General features: G+C 40.6%; 1 protein-coding gene across 4 annotated transcripts in view; it reads left to right on the forward strand.

Annotated features, from left to right (window-relative positions):
* srgap2 (SLIT-ROBO Rho GTPase activating protein 2) overlaps positions 1-17,541 on the forward strand; it is a 135,182-nt gene that overhangs the window by 90,348 nt on the left and 27,293 nt on the right. For all 4 annotated transcript variants that reach the window (XM_017694733.2, XM_017694736.2, XM_017694734.2 and 1 more), the window contains 5 exons: positions 6,525-6,740; positions 9,659-9,787; positions 11,540-11,761; positions 14,923-15,024; positions 16,763-16,960. In XM_017694733.2, coding sequence (XP_017550222.1) covers positions 6,525-6,740; positions 9,659-9,787; positions 11,540-11,761; positions 14,923-15,024; positions 16,763-16,960 — 867 coding nt within the window. The remainder of the gene's footprint in view (positions 1-6,524; positions 6,741-9,658; positions 9,788-11,539; positions 11,762-14,922; positions 15,025-16,762; positions 16,961-17,541) is intronic.

Genomic DNA, 17,541 nt, shown 5'->3' on the forward strand with positions numbered 1-17,541 from the left:
TAGTAAGTTTTGAGTAGACATGACATTACTGGACCTAATCGCGGTTTTAATTTCTTCAAAGGAATATTAGCATATATTAGGTCTTGTAGTCTATGAGGTGAAGAAAGGTTTTCCTCAATCTGCCTCCAAGAGACAGATGAATTAGGGTTAAACCAAACAGTAAGAGGACGTAACACAAAGGACCAGAAGTACATCTTAAAATCTGGTAGAGCCAGCCCACCCTGTATCTTGTCTCGCTGGAGAGTAGTGAGTTTTATGCGAGGTCTTTTTTTCTTCCATACAAAATTAGAGATTAATGAGTGAAGCTTTTCCCAATATCCCTTTGGGGGTGTAAGAGGAATCATGGAGGAATAAAAATTAACACGGGGTAGTATGTCCATCTTAATTGTCGATATGCGAGATTGTAAAGAGTTTGGAAGTGTGGACCAACGTTCAAGGTCTTTCTCAACTTGACTGTAGATATTCTGGTAGTTATTCTTGGTAAAGTTACCTTTTTGGAGATACAGACCTTTCTTTCCTGACGGCATTGATATGTATACACACAGAGGTCAGAAGTAACCGTTTTCGATTAGAGCCCCCAAAAAGCTGCACAGATTGTCTTACTGCACATCTGCTGTGCTTTCAAGCATTATGTTTTTCCTTTCCACTCTTTTCTGGGGCACAGGGTTCAAAAACAGTGCAGGTACATAGTGTTCTCTTCCTTCTCTCTCACTCTATCTTCAATGTACTTTTGCTGTTCTCCGTCTTACTGGAGCTATGGAGTGAAGCCTAGGCTGGAGGAGAGAGGGCTTATTTTGGTTCACTGTGGTTATAGGGCAATCAGTGGGTATGACCAGTGGGATTGGCTCTTATGATTCTTGTCCCCTGGAAAGCATTTTGTAGGCTGTGTTTTTCCCCAATATGTAGCTCTGGTTGTGTGCAAGAAACAGGAAAATCCAGCCGAACTTTAATGGGAAAGGACACGGAAATCCACTTCCGGTAGCGGTTCCACTTTGTGAAAACTGTGGTGTGTCTTAAAGGACACAGTGCACTTAGTAGGCAGTAATCTGGTGTTTCCACTAGAGTTGAGAAATTAGTATTGTTATGAAAATTACTTCATGTTTTATTTTTCGTGGTATTGTAAGTACTTCCAGAACACCAGACAGCTGCATGTATCATTGAAAATAATATGTAATGAATGAAATGATATGGGATGATACTGATGATATATGAATCAATGTTAATAGATAGTGGTTTTGGAAAATGTGAATAGATATTGCTTTGACTGATATTTCAAACCAATATTTGGTATATTTGTTGCTAAAATATATGCATTTTATTCATATACTGCATTTGTAACCCTACAGAAATGAAGATACAATTTTCATGTAATGTTAATCCAGGCAGAACTGGTGCCAGTTTCTACATATTATGTATCAGCATCAGTTTTGAAAAATACTGAACACATTGGCCCACAGTTCCTTTTCAGCCCTTCTCTAATGAAAAGGCAAGATTTAGACCAGGGGTTAGCAACCCAAATGTTAGAAAGAGCTATTTTGTCCTTTCAACAAAAATCAAACCACCTCAAGAGCCACCACAGTTTGGGTCCATTTCACCATTGTGTCTGTAAATATATTTCAGTATGTGCTAATGTACTAGTATAGGCTAAAAAACAAATAAATGCAGATTTATTTTGCTTTGATTTAAACTTTAGCTCAACTGTAGCTGCTTTTCTCTCATCTCAGGCAGGAAACCTTTCCGCAAATGTAGAATATTGTAAAATATCTCTCAACGTTCAATTTTTTAGCAGGCTGAAGTCAGATTCTTGTTTGCCAGCTTCATGTTTCAATTTTCCAGTTCCACCTCAAAGACACCAGAATGTAACTGCTGCGCCATTTAAGGTGGAACGGGAAAATTCAAACAAGAAGCTGGTGAGCGAGAAACTGACTTTAGCTTCACAACGTTTTAGTATTTGACAGTTTCTCACTGCAGATTAAATATATTGGGAAACCAGCTGGAGTGCTTTTAAATGCAGATTCCAAAAGAGTCCAATCATCTCCAAATTATCGATGCTTGTAATAAATCTTTCTCTTTTGCCTTTTCGTGAGCTACTAGCTAGGCAAGATTGTTGTCTGGGTTTCTGTGACCAGCAGTCTGCCGGTGAATTAGCATTTACGCATTTACTCCTGCGTTTAACACCCATTGTTTGTTAAAATGTATTGCATGATCAGCAGAGCTTTATTTTACTGCAAAGGAGGATTATTTTATTTTTATCTAAAAATCTAGTTCTGTGGAGCTGCAACAGGGCAGTAAAACAACCTGGCAAATGAGAATCTGACTTAAGACTCCAAAATGTTGCTGACCCCTGATTTAGCCAGTGAGTCTATAAACCCTTAGATTAATATGTAGATATATTTCAACTGCATTGAAAGAAGCAACCAATTGTATGTTTGCCCATAATAACCTTTTCATAGGCTTATTTTGCCTATTCCAGAAACATCAGAAATCATGATAAATATTGTGTATTGTGAAAACAGAAAATGTCTTCAAGTAATGTAATAATTTGCTATATTGCTCACCTGAAAAGAGATGGATGCTAGTAATTACTGTCAACTGCTGACCTTCCTGCTGACAAAACGGCATCCTCTAGGATTTGGCTCAGGTTTCGCTGAGCCACTAAATTGGCTTCATTGCTTTCAGAGTGTGCCACGGTGGTGGTGTTTCGTGTCTAGGCTCTTATGACGATAATGAAAGGCGGCACTTGGGGGTCAGGGCAGAAAGCTCTAATCTCTGCCCTTATTCACTCTAGTGTTGGCCAGACTTCCACAAGGTAACCCTAGAAGTCATTTTCACATTCCAGCCCCAGATGTAGTATAAGTATCTCTTCACCTGATAGAATATCAAACAGTGGCTCTTCAATCTATATCCCCTAATTCCTCCCTGGGTTCCTCATATCTTTGACACCCAGTGTGGTGAGATACATTGCCGATAATTATAAGGGGGTTGCAATTAACCCTTCAGGCCTGTTGGCACTCAATGTCCCCAATCTGGATCAGTGTTTACAAAGACCTTCATTGCTAATTAACCTCATTTAACCCTCCGCGCCACTGGGATTGAGAATGTAGTGTGTAGAGATAGTACTAGGGTATGTTTTTGCCGTAGTGACCCACATAGCTCAGCAGCAGCGAAATTAGCTGTGGCACTTGAATGTGGCGCAAACGACTCTGCAGTCCCTGTGCCTTGTTATTATCCTGTCTTAAAGGGGAGTGTGTCGGTGCCGCATTCTGACACATGGCGTATAGTCACATGGAGTTGACACAGTGCATGCCTTTAATTAGCAGCAGAGCTCTCACAGCTCAATCATCCCAAATGATACTCGAGCTTTGTTTTCACTGAGCCATTAGAAATTCCCTCTCTAATGCGGAACATGTGTCTGCTTTGTTTGTGGCCGTGGGGGGTAGGGATCAGTTTGGGGAGGGGTGCTTGAGGTTCAGGACTCAAATTTGGCTCTCTCTGAACATAGCTGGATCCCCCCCATGGAGACACATCCTTGAATATGGGTGAACTCGCACATCTGTAGATGCTGATTGTTGCTGTCATAATAAAACTTGTAACAAGATTGTATTCCAAGTAATTTTGGATAATTTTTGTTGATCTGATCGTCATGAAAGGTTCACACAATATAAAGCAGATATATATTTTTTTTTATTCAAATGTGCCATAACAAATATACATTCTTCCCCTGATGAGGAAACGACTGCAACCATTTTCAGACCCCCATAAAAGGAAGCAAATCATCTAATCAAATAGTTAAGTATGATGAAAATAGACTTGGCTTTGTGTTTTAGCAACATCTGTGCTGCATAAGTGAAGGGGGGGGGTGGAAACGCAGGGGACTGAGTGATTATTTCAGCTTTTCTGGTACTGAGAAAGATCCCTTGGGCGTGAACGCTGTTGGTGCACAGACTCGATTTTCCCCTCCACAATCTTTGGCATTCGTCCTCATAAAATCAGCAGTGGCTTGGGCAAAGGAAGAGAGCATGACTAGTCCTAACAGTTTAAAAGAGAGAGTTCGGCTGAGTCCCACCCCTAGTAGGCCGCCAGTCTTTCTTCCTGTCTTTTCTACTAACTGATGACAAAGCAAAGTTGAGTCATATTTATTGTGCCCATTAAGGAAGCTGAAAGCCAAAGTAAATGGTGGACACTAGGGGTCATTAAGAGTGATTGAGGGGGCTGGTGATTGGGTCATTTCCTTTGGCATGCTGTGCGAGGGTCTGCACAAGAGTGATGTCACTCAAGAAGATTCCTCTCTGTGGAATGAGACAGCAGGGACGTTCCATTCATGTTTAGAATGAGAAAAACCATCCCCCCTCTAGCCTTTGCCAATGAATGGCGTCTTCCTTTGCTTAGCAGCCGTTATGAATTCCTTTGCTGTACTGTTGGTTCATAGCCTCACACTGCTGTGGTCACACTTTTGGCTGGTGCTATGGTTTCACTTTTGACAGCTACAGTTATACCAAGGACTCCAGTTCTATAGGCACATGCCTTTACTCTCCCTGTCAGATAAAGTTGTTTTGTTTCTTCTACTAATGCAAACTGATGGGATAATAAGACAGCTTGTCTCACTTGTTCAACCTATGATTAGCTAGTTCTGCTCAATGAAGCAGCAATTCTCCCAGAGAGCTTTCCTGGGGACTCAGATGCTGGAATCATGCAATCTTTTCCCTCTGTCTACGCAAATGCACTGGGCTAGAAAGGAAGACAAACTATTTTGTAGTGCACGCTTGAGTGAGTGTATAAGCAATTTGGCCAAATAATTTCAGGGCACGCTGGTTTCTCCGTGGCTCTTTGTGCATTGTAAGTAATTTGTGCTGTGCTGTGGCTGAAAGGTTAGTGGCTCAAGCATGCTTCCTGTTTCTTCTTGCATGGTTTTGTGAGACGCCTGCAATTTCTCTGCTGCCAGCTGCTTTGAGTTTGACCACCTGAACAGATTTTGGGGTACTAAATTAGGCTACTAAAAGGCAGTAAATGGGCAGAGTGGAAACAGATGTTAAAACAAAGGGATGAAGACTGAATAGACTCACATTAAGTATAAAATCCTTTTACTGGACAATTCATGAGCAGCAATCATATGGTTGTACCTTACGTTATACACATCCTACATGTCATGCAACAATCGTACTTCATACATACTCCCTCATTCATAAATAAAATTCATAAATTCGTTTTTTCTTCATACAGACTACTATATATCATGCAGGACCTAGTCCACCATTCATACACATCCCTTCTTCATACACAACTTTTCAGATCATACTGTGCATTCTAGTGATGCACCAATCATAACTTTTTATGGCCAATTCCAAATTGTTTACAGCCAAATTGACCAGTGTCCTTGACCTTTTTTAAGTAACAGGCAACAAATATAGAACATAGTTCTTATAACCTTTACAAATACATTATATGGCCAAAAGTGTGTGGAGACTTGGCCATCACACGTATATGAGCTTGTTGGGCATCCCATGCCAAAACAATGGACCCCCACCACCAATTATGGCTATAAAGCATCCACTCTTCTGGGAAGTCTTTCCACAAAATTTGTCTATGGGAATTTGTACCCATGCAATCAAAAGAGCATTTGTGAGGTCAGGCACTTATGTTGGATGGGAGAACCTGGTTTGCAGTCAGTGTTTCAGTTCATTCCAAAGTTGTTTACTGTGGTTAAGCTTAGGGCTTTAGAAAGGCCACCGGAGCTCTTCCACACCAAACTCATCAGAGCGTGCCTTTATGGACCTTGCTTTTGCACAAAGGCATGCTGTAAAATACCTTCCCAAAACTTTTACTACAAAGTTGGAACCATATAATTGTCTAATGTCTTTGTATATTGTAGCATAACATTATGCTTCACTGGAGCTAAGCGGCTGAAAACCTAAATAACATGCCCAGACCATTATTCCTCCTCCACCAAACTTAACCATTGGTTCTGAGAAATCTGCTGTGAAAGTTTTTACACAATGTACTGCTATTTAATGAAATGTTTCTGATTTTATGAATATATTCTGCTTTATGTTAATACAGTTGTTATAGCAGTAACAGTAACATAAAGTTGTTGAGGGCACTACTGGGGAGAAAAAGTACCAGGGGTGCTTTGGAAGAATGGCACTTCACATATGTAACACAGTGTACTTCTTCAAACAATAGTTGCTCGTTGAAATAGCTAGTTGTTTTAAAAATGGACATATTCTAGTAGCAAATATGATTAGCAAAAGGTTAAATAGCACCCCTAATTCCCTAATAATCCTTAGCCTAAAAGTAGCAACATATGGAAAAAAAATTCAGTGACCATGTATTTATCGTAGTCACATCATAGGTCTTAAAATAACAACACAGATTGGCTGAAATAGTTTACATAATTCAGCCAATTGATGATCAGATGTTTATGTTAAGAGCGAAAATTGTCCAACTCAATGTTTCCAGTGCAATCCTCCCTCCAACTCCACTGTACATCCTGATGCTGACCCTCGTCTTCCTCACTCTACCAACAGGTGATGAAGACATACCACATGTACAACACGGACAGCATCAATGCCGAGAGCAAGCTGAAGGAGGCGGAGAAGCAGGAGGAGAAGCAGATGGGGCGCAGCGCGCGGCAGGAGGAGCGGCAGACCCCTCGCTCTCCTGACTCGCTCACCAGCATCAGGCTCGATGACAAGCCCGTCCGCCGCAGCTCCGTCAAGAAGATTGAGAAGATGAAGGAGAAGGTATGCTGTTTGCTGATTCTCCTGTGGTGGCGGCACTCATGCAAGCTAGATGTAGCACAAATAAACATTTAGTAGCATAATGAGGAGTAAATCTGAATGCAACGTAAATGATCAATATATAATTTGAAAAAGAGATAATTGGTTAATAGGGTAGTCAAAGTAAAATTTCAAAAAAGTTTTCAATTTGAAAAATATGCATATTCTGAAGAGAATTAGAAAATTTATAGTAAAATTTGTTGGAAGCTGTCCGGCATCCAGTATGTTGCTGGCCAAGACTTGTGTGACGGTGTCACATATATTGGATTACCAAACACACAGTAGAACTTGGCATTACTGGCCACAACAGCAGGGGTTTTGGCTTTTATTAGAGGTTCAAAATATATTGAAGCTAAGATCTGACAGCTCTTTATCAGTACGGTCGTTCTGTGAGAAATAATAAATTTACCAGTTGACTATCACTAATAGACATAAATAAATGCTATTAAAAGTGCTGGTTACTAAAGCTGTATTTGTAGTGGTTGTATGTGAAGGTTGTGTGTCCCAATGGTTAACTAGTTAATACAACTCCACTCACACTCCATTCAAGCACTTGTTGAGAGATACGCTGACCACACACAAAATAAAATACAGAGGTCTGAAGGAACCGTGTCTTTTCTCATTTGCTGTATTAAAAAGCACGTAGATCATATAGAATCACGTCAAGTTTTTCACTGGCAGAAAAGGTTGTTTTACGTCACATCTGGTAAATGCAACTTTTTTGCTGTCCATGAACAGTCTACAAGTTGGAAAACTATTATCTGCTTTCCAGCGCCGCTGCAGCCTAATTCCTGCTAGCTAGAGATACAGTCACACTTTTGACAATACGTCCATGGCAACAGATTTATGGAAAGGTGCTCTTATTTCATAGTAGCAAAGTAGCATAATATACAGTCTTCAAAACTATATTGTGTTTTGTTGCAACTTCAACTTGGGTAACTTTTGTTTCTCTCCCTGTTGCATAAATCTCAGTGTTGACCATGTAAAGAATGGTCCATGTTCACAAACATGTATATTCAGAATATGGCAGATTTTTTTTTTTGTTGCCTATTTGAGCAAAATAGTCACACTATACAGCCCTGGATGGGAGGATGAAGGTCTGGATGGAGAGCAGATAAGACAAGTGGTTTACAGTCAGTGAGAAAAAGAGCAGAAAATGAGGGGCTTGTGTGTTTAGAGTTTGGTGGTCAGTTGAGGTGAAAGAAGTGGGGAATGTGGAGGAAAGGTTAGCATCAGCGGCAGAAGGCTGAACAGATGGGGAAGGTGTTTGAATGGGAAGAGGAGAATGATTGAGAGAGAGGCAGAGAGAAATGAAGAGACTGAGAGATGGATGAAGTGGTGAGGGGTGCAGTGCATGCAGACCATCATTGCCAGATGGTGCTGATTGGCTTCTAGCAGATTCTGTGTCTGAACCTGCTTTTTAAAAACATGTAGGAGTGCGGTGCTAATCTGAGATCAGGTTTTCTGACCTTTGTGCTGTCATAGTGCCTGAAGGTAGTCTTGATTCTTTTGTATCCATCAGAAAACCATCAAAAACAACCAAGTTTACTAAATAAACTCAAAGTGATCCTGCTAATTAGTTGAAAACCAAAGTAAAATGGGAGTACGTTAGTGTCTCTTCCATTTGTAGAGAATAGTGTTCAGTATTTTTGGTTAATACCAAAAATACTTAGCTTAGTTTTCTAGTCATTGTGAGCATGAGTTTGTACAGCTGATGCTTAGCCAGGTTTTTTGGAGTTTCTCTTCTGAATAACCAGAGCATGACAGGTTTTGAATTTTTCCTGTCTCTTTTCAACACTTTAGTACATTTTTCATGCTTGGTTTTGGAATTTACTATATATCTGCAGTCATTACCAGAGACATTTTATAAACAAGTGACATTTTTCTGAATATTCAGGTTTTCTAAAGTAGGATTTTTCTGAATGTTCATTAAAGTAAGGTTTGTTAGAGGGTGTTTTTGATGTCTGCTAGTTTACTATTGTGCAGTTGGACCGAAAGCCATAAGCTAAAATGGTGTACTTTGAATACTGTAAAGCACCACAGTACCACAGTACATTAACACATTAGATTATTCTAAAAAACAAATAATAGAGGTGTCCCAAGACTACATATAAGCACTGTATACCATTACCAACAAACACTGATCCTAAAACAGTACTCATACTTGTAGATGCTTTAATGACACAGTGTTCTTAGATTCTGTAATCTGAGACTCTGATATCATGCACTCTTTGGTAAAGGCATGAATGTGGTAGATGTCTTTGAAATACAGTATTATAAAAGCAGACACTGAGCACACCGAGCTCGATGCCCTGAAGATGATGCAGCATGCTTATTGTAATAGTGGAGTGGCCTCATTACACAAAGCTAGGCCCATGGTCAGCAACCTTGATCCTGAAAACCTACCTTCCTGCAGACACCTGCTCCAGTTACTCAACTTCTTCAGAAGTCTATGATTGGCTGGTCCAGATATGTTAGTTTTAGATAAAGAAGCAGCATGTTTGGAACTAAGCTCTACAGGAAAGTAGATATCCATGAAGAGAGTTCATATCCACCGATCACGGTTGTGGTTCAACCGCCTGTTGACAGATGTTGAGGAGAGTGATGTTTCTCTAGAATATACTCCAGGGCCTTCTTTATGTCCCATAGAGGAGATTCTCTGTCTGAGATCATGCTAGAGGCACTTTGTTCTTAATTCCAGACTGCAGGGTTAAGAGTTTGTGGTGGCAGCTTGAACATCTCTGTCATCTTGCCAGAACCTGTCAGGGCTAAACAGTGGAGACTCCAGATCCACGTTGCTGGTTACAGGCAAGAGTGATTTAGTGGCTTTAATTCAATTTTCTCTTCTTTCTTACCATTCAGTTTTTCTGTCTGCTTTTCAGCGCCAAGCAAAATACACTGAGAACAGGCTGAAAGCCATCAAGGCGAGGAACGAGTACCTGCTGGCTCTGGAGGCCACCAACTGCAGCGTGTTCAAGTACTACATCCACGACCTCTCCGACCTCATAGACGTAAGTCTGCCTGTGCCTCGTCACCAACAATTTCCCCTGCCTTTCGCCTGTTAAGTAATGTTAATGGTGGAATAAATTTATTTATTAACAGGCCTATATCTTACATTTTCCTTATTTTTTCTGTCTGCGTGAGGTTCACTTATTACGTGTGTGTGGTTTAATGCACTGAAAACAGTTATAATTCATTTTTATGTTTCTCTCTTCATCCCTTTGTATTAAACAGGCTGTGGTTGTTATTGTGCCTTTAAAGCTGATGTAGCTAAATGATCTCTGTTCTGATTGGCTCTCCTGTATTGTGTCATGTTCAAAAAATGTCCTAGCTGAAAGACACCTCAAAACATTAGCTTGTATAGGTGGGATAAACTGCTATAGGCTGAATAAGTGAATATATGTAAATAAGTGTTTTTTTTGTGACATCAAGACAGCAGCTTTGTTTCTAGATCTGGATTGTTTGGACTGGGGCATGAATAGTATGTTTTGAAGCTGAAAATTCAGTTCTCTATGAAATGTGCCCTTTAAAAGATAACCACTATGTTATCTTCCCCATTTTAACTTTGACTCACTAGAGGTCCTGTACATAAATTTAATGCCGTGTGTAGTATACTGTATAGAGAGTAGGGGGCCAGGTTTGTTTTAGCCTTTTAGCCTTTCATTTGTGTTCTGGAATATGGGATCGCACCACTGGTGCATGTCCTTCTATGTATATGTTTGTTACAATTTTTGAACAATGTCAGTATATTATAGTGCATATTAATGTAGGCTCGTAATATGATCTGGGAGCAATATAATATTATTTCTACAGTTCCACTAAGAATATCTGTGTAGTTTAATGTACCAAAAACATTTTTAATGTACCACAAACATGGTTTCTGTTCTGGCTGGCCACAGTAGCGTGTGCCTCATTCAAAAAGCAGTCTGGGTTGAAACAGTCCTGCTAACTTCAGCATGAACAGGCCAAACTTAAACTGTTGAAAAACAGTTAATTCACAATAAACTGTTTTTGCAGTTTGACAGTGTTCACGTATCACATCAAAGTTTTTTATGTGATTTTTATATTTAAAGTCTCCAGCTAATGGAGAGTCTGTGTTTCATCTTCACTCTGCTTTGCTTAAAATGGACTGCAGTTTGCTTACAGGCTAATAGAATCACCCAATTAATCAGGCCTGACCCTCTGAGCCTCATCTTGCAGGTAGACCTGCGGCAACCCTTGGATGAGCTCTGCAAGGGGGCCGTCTTGTCCTCTCCTAACATCAGACTAGTCCTAACAAGGCTTCCAGTGAACGTTTAGACTGCTCACTGCTCATAATTTACATGGAGTGCTCACTCATTTTAATACATCAGGTCATGTTTGAAAACAGATGAAGCATATGGAGGTTAATGGGGAGGCATTTCTGTGGGCTGGGGTCTGCTGGATCACAAAATAGGGCAGTGCAGGCCAGGTTCAGTCTCTGTAGGGATTGTATACACATTCTGAGTGTTTTAATTGGAAACCCTCTGCTCAAAGAAATAATGCATTGGTTCCAGTCTACAGACCACATGCAATTTGAATGCTGGCTTGCCAAATGTGTCACGTCAGAAAATGGTATATTGAAGAAATGGCATGCTATTTCAAGCAGTTATTCAGCTGGGTTCCAAGCTCATGCCATGCCTAGATGTAATCCTCTCTATTTCAAGTAAATTGAAATTTTAGACAGTTGACAATTTGAAAAATTACATTTTTTTTCTTCTTCTTTTTCTCTTCCTCTTATTCAGTGCTGTGACCTTGGTTACCATGCCAGCTTGAACCGGGCATTGCGTACCTACCTTTCGGCTGAGTTCAACGTGGAGACGTCGAAGCACGGCGGACTGGAGACCATCGAGAATGCAGCAGAAAATCTAGACGCCAATGCTGACAAACAGAGGCTCATGGAAACCTACAACAACATCTTCTGCCCACCCATGCGCTTTGACTTCCAGTCTCATATGGGGGACCAGGTCAGTAAATGGGTGTGTGTGAGGTTGTTGGTATAGCTTTGTGTTTGTTTGTTTGTTTGTTTGTTTGTTGACTAGTCTATGTAGTATGACATTTTTGTAATATGGTTGCTTTTTTGCTCGTGTATCATCAGTACTATTACTTTCACACAGAAGAACATACATAGCCTGCTGCATCTTAGACCTACTTTCTGTGCATTCTATGGATCTTCAGCATATATGCATTTACAGATTGCATGAAAATCTTTAAAAAGTAACATCAAGTAACACCATATCCCAGTCATTTTTGAAGGGTTACATGTCAGTGTCTACTTACTGTGCCTTATAGCTCAGGCCTAGCAGCAAGCGATTTCTTCTTTTATGATGCAATACTATTTTCCTCTAACATATCTTGAACTGTATTTAACTGGATATGAATATTTATGGTGTTTTGGGTTTTTTTTTTTTTTTTTTTTGGTCTTGTTTTTTTGCTTTTGTTACAAAATCCGTGTTGACGTTTCTTGATAATCAGCATTGCCAAATAATCATGGCAGACCTATTGTTTGAAAGAGAATGTGCTGTTATGAGGTTCTTTGTTTGCAGCATCACTTTATATTCAGGTAGATTCTGCCCAGTGCAGAGTGAAGATCCATCTATGTTTTTGGTCTGTCTCTCAGTGCATGTACAAATCTTGGCCAGCTCCCCGACACAGAGGAATGAGGCATTTCTCCATCAGATGCAGCAGCAGTTTTGCAGGCCCGTGGGCCTGCCAGAGCTGAGGCCTGTAGCGCATCTCAGGGACTCAGTGGTTTATTATTGAAGCAAGTTGTCATTCTGCAGTCTCCTGACACTGCAGCTCAACAGCAGTGACAAAGCTGGACAGATGGCTGAGTAGAGAATTATGTGGAGATTTCTCCTTGTTGATGAAAATAATTAAAAATGCTGTCTGCTCTTCTGGGGTCTTGTGTAGTCTCAGTGTTCGACTGTTCAGTGTGTGTATGAGTGTGAAGGGCAGCGCAGCTGGTTAGCTCTGTTCCAGTGTGTATAGGCCCTGCTGTGTGTGCTCGGTCTGTCCCTGAGGACAGGGAAGGCCACAATGGCCAGATGTTCCCCATCTGTGTGTGTGTGTGTGTGTGTGTGGGTGTGTGTGTGTGTGGAAAAGAGAGAGTTGAGGGGGGCATTTAGAAGCTGGTGAGTGTCATGCTCTCTCTCCCTGCAGGCATATCTGAGTTAGTAACTGATTCCATTCATTTGGGTCACATGGGGACAGTAGTGTCATCCATTAAAGAGTCTCTTATTCTTATATCTTGCCTGTATATTCCAAATATAAAGAGAAAGTACAGTGGGGTCAAGATGTCTTGAGGCCACATTGAAAATCTGAGTTTGGGGCTCCCGAGTGACACAACCGTCTAAGCGCTGGCCCTATCATCAGGAGATCGCAAGTTTATTCCCTAGTGATGATACAGCCATCCATACCCGGGAGTCCAAGAGAGCACAATTGGCCTCACTCTCTCTGGGTGGGTAGGATGGCCCCCCCTTCTCCCCCCATCACTCAAAGCAATACTAGTCAGTGCAGGTGTCTGTTAGTTGACATAACAGATCTGGCGGTTGGCGCTTTCCTCTGAGCATGTTTGGCTGTCCCGTGATGTTGCGTGAAGCGGTGGTTGGTTTCACAGGTTTCTGAGGAAGCCTGTGCTAGCCTTCACCCTCCTAGCATTGGTAGTATTGTGTGATTGGGGGAGTCCTAAGTAGTGGGTAGAATTGGAAACAACTAAATTGGGGAGAAAATTGGGTAGAGAAAAAAAAATCTGAGGTTGTTTTCATTTAATCCTGGAAATAAACAACGGAATGCTTAGAATTTTGAAAAAAATCTTCCTTTCTGCTGCTCTGTCCAGTATCCCATTTCAGCATGGCTAGTTATGTGGTACCCCCACAAAAAAGCCTGCATAAACCAGAGAAAATAAGCACTCTTGAGTTTTGGTCAAAAACTTGTTAGCCAACTTTGTTCTACCTTGCTCTTGCTACGGTAGTTATTGGTATGGTTTGATCATTTTCATATATGTTTAATATTGTGTTTATGTTGCCAGTTTATGCACCCACTCACCATTTTATCAAATACATCCACAATCTAGGTTTTCTTGGCATGGGCTGGAGGTTAGGGAACCAGTACTGTGACCGGAAGGTTGCCGGTTCGATCTCCAGAGCCAACAGTATGTGGTGTCCTTGAGGTGTCCTTGAGTAAGGCACCTAACCCCTACTGCTCTGTGGGTGCTGTGGATAGGGCTGCCCACTGCTCTGGGCAAGTGTGCTCACTGCCACCTAGTGTGTGTATGCTCACTAGTGTGTATGTGATGTTTCGTAACTTCATGGATGGGTTAAATGCGGAGGTGAAATTTCCCCGTTGTGGGACTAATAAGGGTCACTTAATATTACAGTTGCTGACTGTAGCCCAATTGTTGATGCACAGTTTGTTAGCCACCCCTGACCAGATATTATTTTACCATTTTGAGTACAGCAGTGACACTGACACGCTGACATGATAGTGGCAAGGATTTCTGCGTGTTGCTGGTACGAAATGTATCAGACACGGCCATGTTGCTGACATTTTCAAACATTACAGTATCACTGCTGCGTTGAGAATTGTCCACCACCAAATATACACAGCAGTGGACCTGTGGTCAGAAACTGATCAGTCACTTGTTTATGTCACCTATGTGTTTCTGTGCATCCTTTCACTGTGAGAAGACAATTTAGTAACTGTCAAGAAGCTGTTAATGAGAAAAAAAAATCTAATTTGTAAATCAAACAAAGGAGCTGCTGGTGTTCTCAGCTGGAGTACTCCGCATCACAGACTGTAGACCTCAACATCGTCGAATGGGTTTGGGATTACTTGGATTGTGAGAAGTAGAACCTAACTTTTAGGACTGAACTTTGGAATTGTGGAAAAATATCCAGGTGGATTTCTTTGAGAAACTGAAAGTACATCTTGCAAGAGGAATGGAAGCAGTAATAAAGGCAAAGAGTGGACACTAAATTTTGAAAAATGTAATATTATGTTTACACTTTTGATGCTTTTGTGATTTTCTGTTAAATACATGTTTTCTTTTTCATCTTGTGATGCTGAAAAATGTCTACTCTTCCAGTTCTAATCTCTCTCTCTTTCTCTCTCTCTCGCCTTCTTTTAGATGGGGCACATGTGTGCCCAGCAGCCACTGCAGGGCGATCTCCTCCAGAGGTGCCAGCAACTCCAGTCTCGTCTCTCCACTCTAAAGATAGAAAATGAGGAGGTGAATGCAAACACATTGACAAACATTTGTCTTCTCAAGTACAGTATACACCCTTCTCTCTTAAAATATACATTTTTTTTTCACTTGCCACCTCTCACATACCACTGACTCCAAACATCCCTTTTATACTCTCCCTTTCTACATACAGTTTGCACACGTTTTCAGTGGAGCTTTCAGCAGTGTATACATGGGTCTAATGCTAGGACAGTAGAGGGTCATAGTGCAGCTTTTGCTGGTCATTTGCTTCCATTTGCTTTTTGATGCTCTACTCGAACATTGCTGCTACACTGTGTTTTCACTGTTTTACTCAGGTTTTTTTTCTTCCCCAGTAACTGCTGTGTTTATCTATGTCATCTGACTGCGTGACTCACAGATCACAGCATGTTAATATCTCTGCACCTTATTCCACTACCTCATGTCCTGAAATGAGTGCTGTGTCATGCTGCGCTGTCCTGTCTGTTTACAGTGTCTGATGTCTGTTTAATTTATCATATTTATCGTTTCTAGTTGAATTTTTGTTTGCACACGATGTCTACACGTTCACATTTTTGTTTTTTGTATTTTTTGTTCCTTGTTGCACCGTGTTGTTCTTAGAGGAACGTAATTTCACTCCACTGTGTACTTGTACATAGATGGAATGACAATAAAAGCCTCTTGACTCTTGACTTGACATGATTACTATTGGTTGCTTTGTGTTACTAGGCCTATTGTTTAGTTTAGGGCGCCTTGACACCTGCCGTATTTGTTGCAGATTTATAGGGCTTTTTCTGTAGTTTGGTTTGTGTAGATATGTTTTGATACGTTCCACTGTACTTAAGTGCATACTACACAAATGAACAGTGGTCTTGGTCCACTTCCGCATGAACTCTGGTTGAGTCTACTGCTGGTGGAAACGCATTTTTTGTTGTGGTCTGCGCTAATGAGGGAAATCAGATCATGCATTTCTTAACCAGCAGTATAATCTGCCTGTTTTAACATCTGACTCTTGACAGATGCTTATATTGTTTTTTGCTGCTGCTTATAATGAAAATTACATCGTGTAGCAAAGTAATTTGCCTTTATTTATTGTTTATTAAATTATTTATTAATTACCCTTTAGTTTTGGCACATGGATCTTGGAAAGTATTGACTGTGATACTGACGCTAAGCATCTATTTTCGTGCAAAGTAGGAGTTTTTTGGCTCAAATGGTGACAAAAGGGAAAGTAACAGATCTTGTATTTCTGCAGAATAAACAAACACCCATGTGTAAAATTCTGTTGCAGTGTGAAACCAAACAAATCAAATGCAAAAGACATGAAAAGATAGAATTTCACAAAAATCCTCCAGGTTCTGTGTTTGACTTCAGCAAACAAACTATATTTGAAAACGGCCTTGGATAGTCTTAAATCTGCGTTTACATTTTTTGGTTTTTGGGGCGGGATGCTGGTGGTAGAGAGGGGAGACGGGCATGAATGGGAAGGGTTGAGAGTCCCCTCATGCTGTGGTGTTATGTCTGTCTATGATTGATTGTCATTTTTCTTATATTTAATGATATATTAAAATAATTGCTCACAAAAAAATAGAACTGAGATAATAAACACATTTGACAAATTTATGCATTTTGTCACTGTCAGGACAAAACCGTATCTCCACATTTATAGTTTTTTTTTTTTTTGCATAAACTGACAGAGCCAGCTGCTATTCACTTCAGTTCTGTTTCATTTGCATGACATAACAAGATTTCTTCCCTCTCTCAGGTAAAGAAGACTATGGAGGCAACTCTGCAGACCATCCAGGACATGGTGACCATTGAGGACTTTGATGTAACGGACTGCTTCCACCACAGCAACTCCATGGAGTCCGTCAAGTCCACCGTGTCTGAATCATTCATGAGCAAACCAAGTCTGGCCAAGAGACGTGCCAACCAGCAGGAGACCGAGCAGTTCTACTTCACGGTGAGAAAGAGAACGAGAGAGTGGTGAAGAAAAAGCAAGCTGAATGCTAATAGAGAAAAGAAAGAATGGGGAAAATGGAGGGACAAGAGAGGATCGGATAAAAGGAAAAAGATAGAGAGAAAATAAGGGAGGAAGAGATAAGAGACATCGGAAGAGAAGGGACAAAAAGAAAGAAATAGAAGAGAAAGACTCAGAAAAGAAGGAGAGAAAAGAGAACAGAAGAAAAATAAGAATGAAATAAAAAAAGAAAGGATGAAATTCTAAACAAAGAAAGGTAGAGAGAAAGAGACCGTCTTAGAGGAATGAAAGGGAGCAGTGTAAGTGCGGCAGTGTGAGATGAAAGAAGCGAAAGAGAGAGGTAAGAGAGTGCATGCTGAGAGGAGTGACTGCACCCCGGAGAGAGATAAAATGATGCTTTTTTGAGGCTCTGTCTTTAGCAGAATCATATTAAGAAACGCCTTGTTGTCAAAGACAGCAGTTAAATTAGAGTGTGACTGCAGAGCTAATTTGAGCTGCTCATTCTCTCTGGCTTGTTGATAACAAAGGAGAAAGTGTTCAGAATTAGAACTCTAAACAACCTG

The sequence above is a fragment of the Pygocentrus nattereri genome, chromosome 21, assembly GCF_015220715.1.
Source record: "Pygocentrus nattereri isolate fPygNat1 chromosome 21, fPygNat1.pri, whole genome shotgun sequence".
NCBI classification, from domain to species: Eukaryota; Metazoa; Chordata; class Actinopteri; order Characiformes; family Serrasalmidae; genus Pygocentrus; species Pygocentrus nattereri.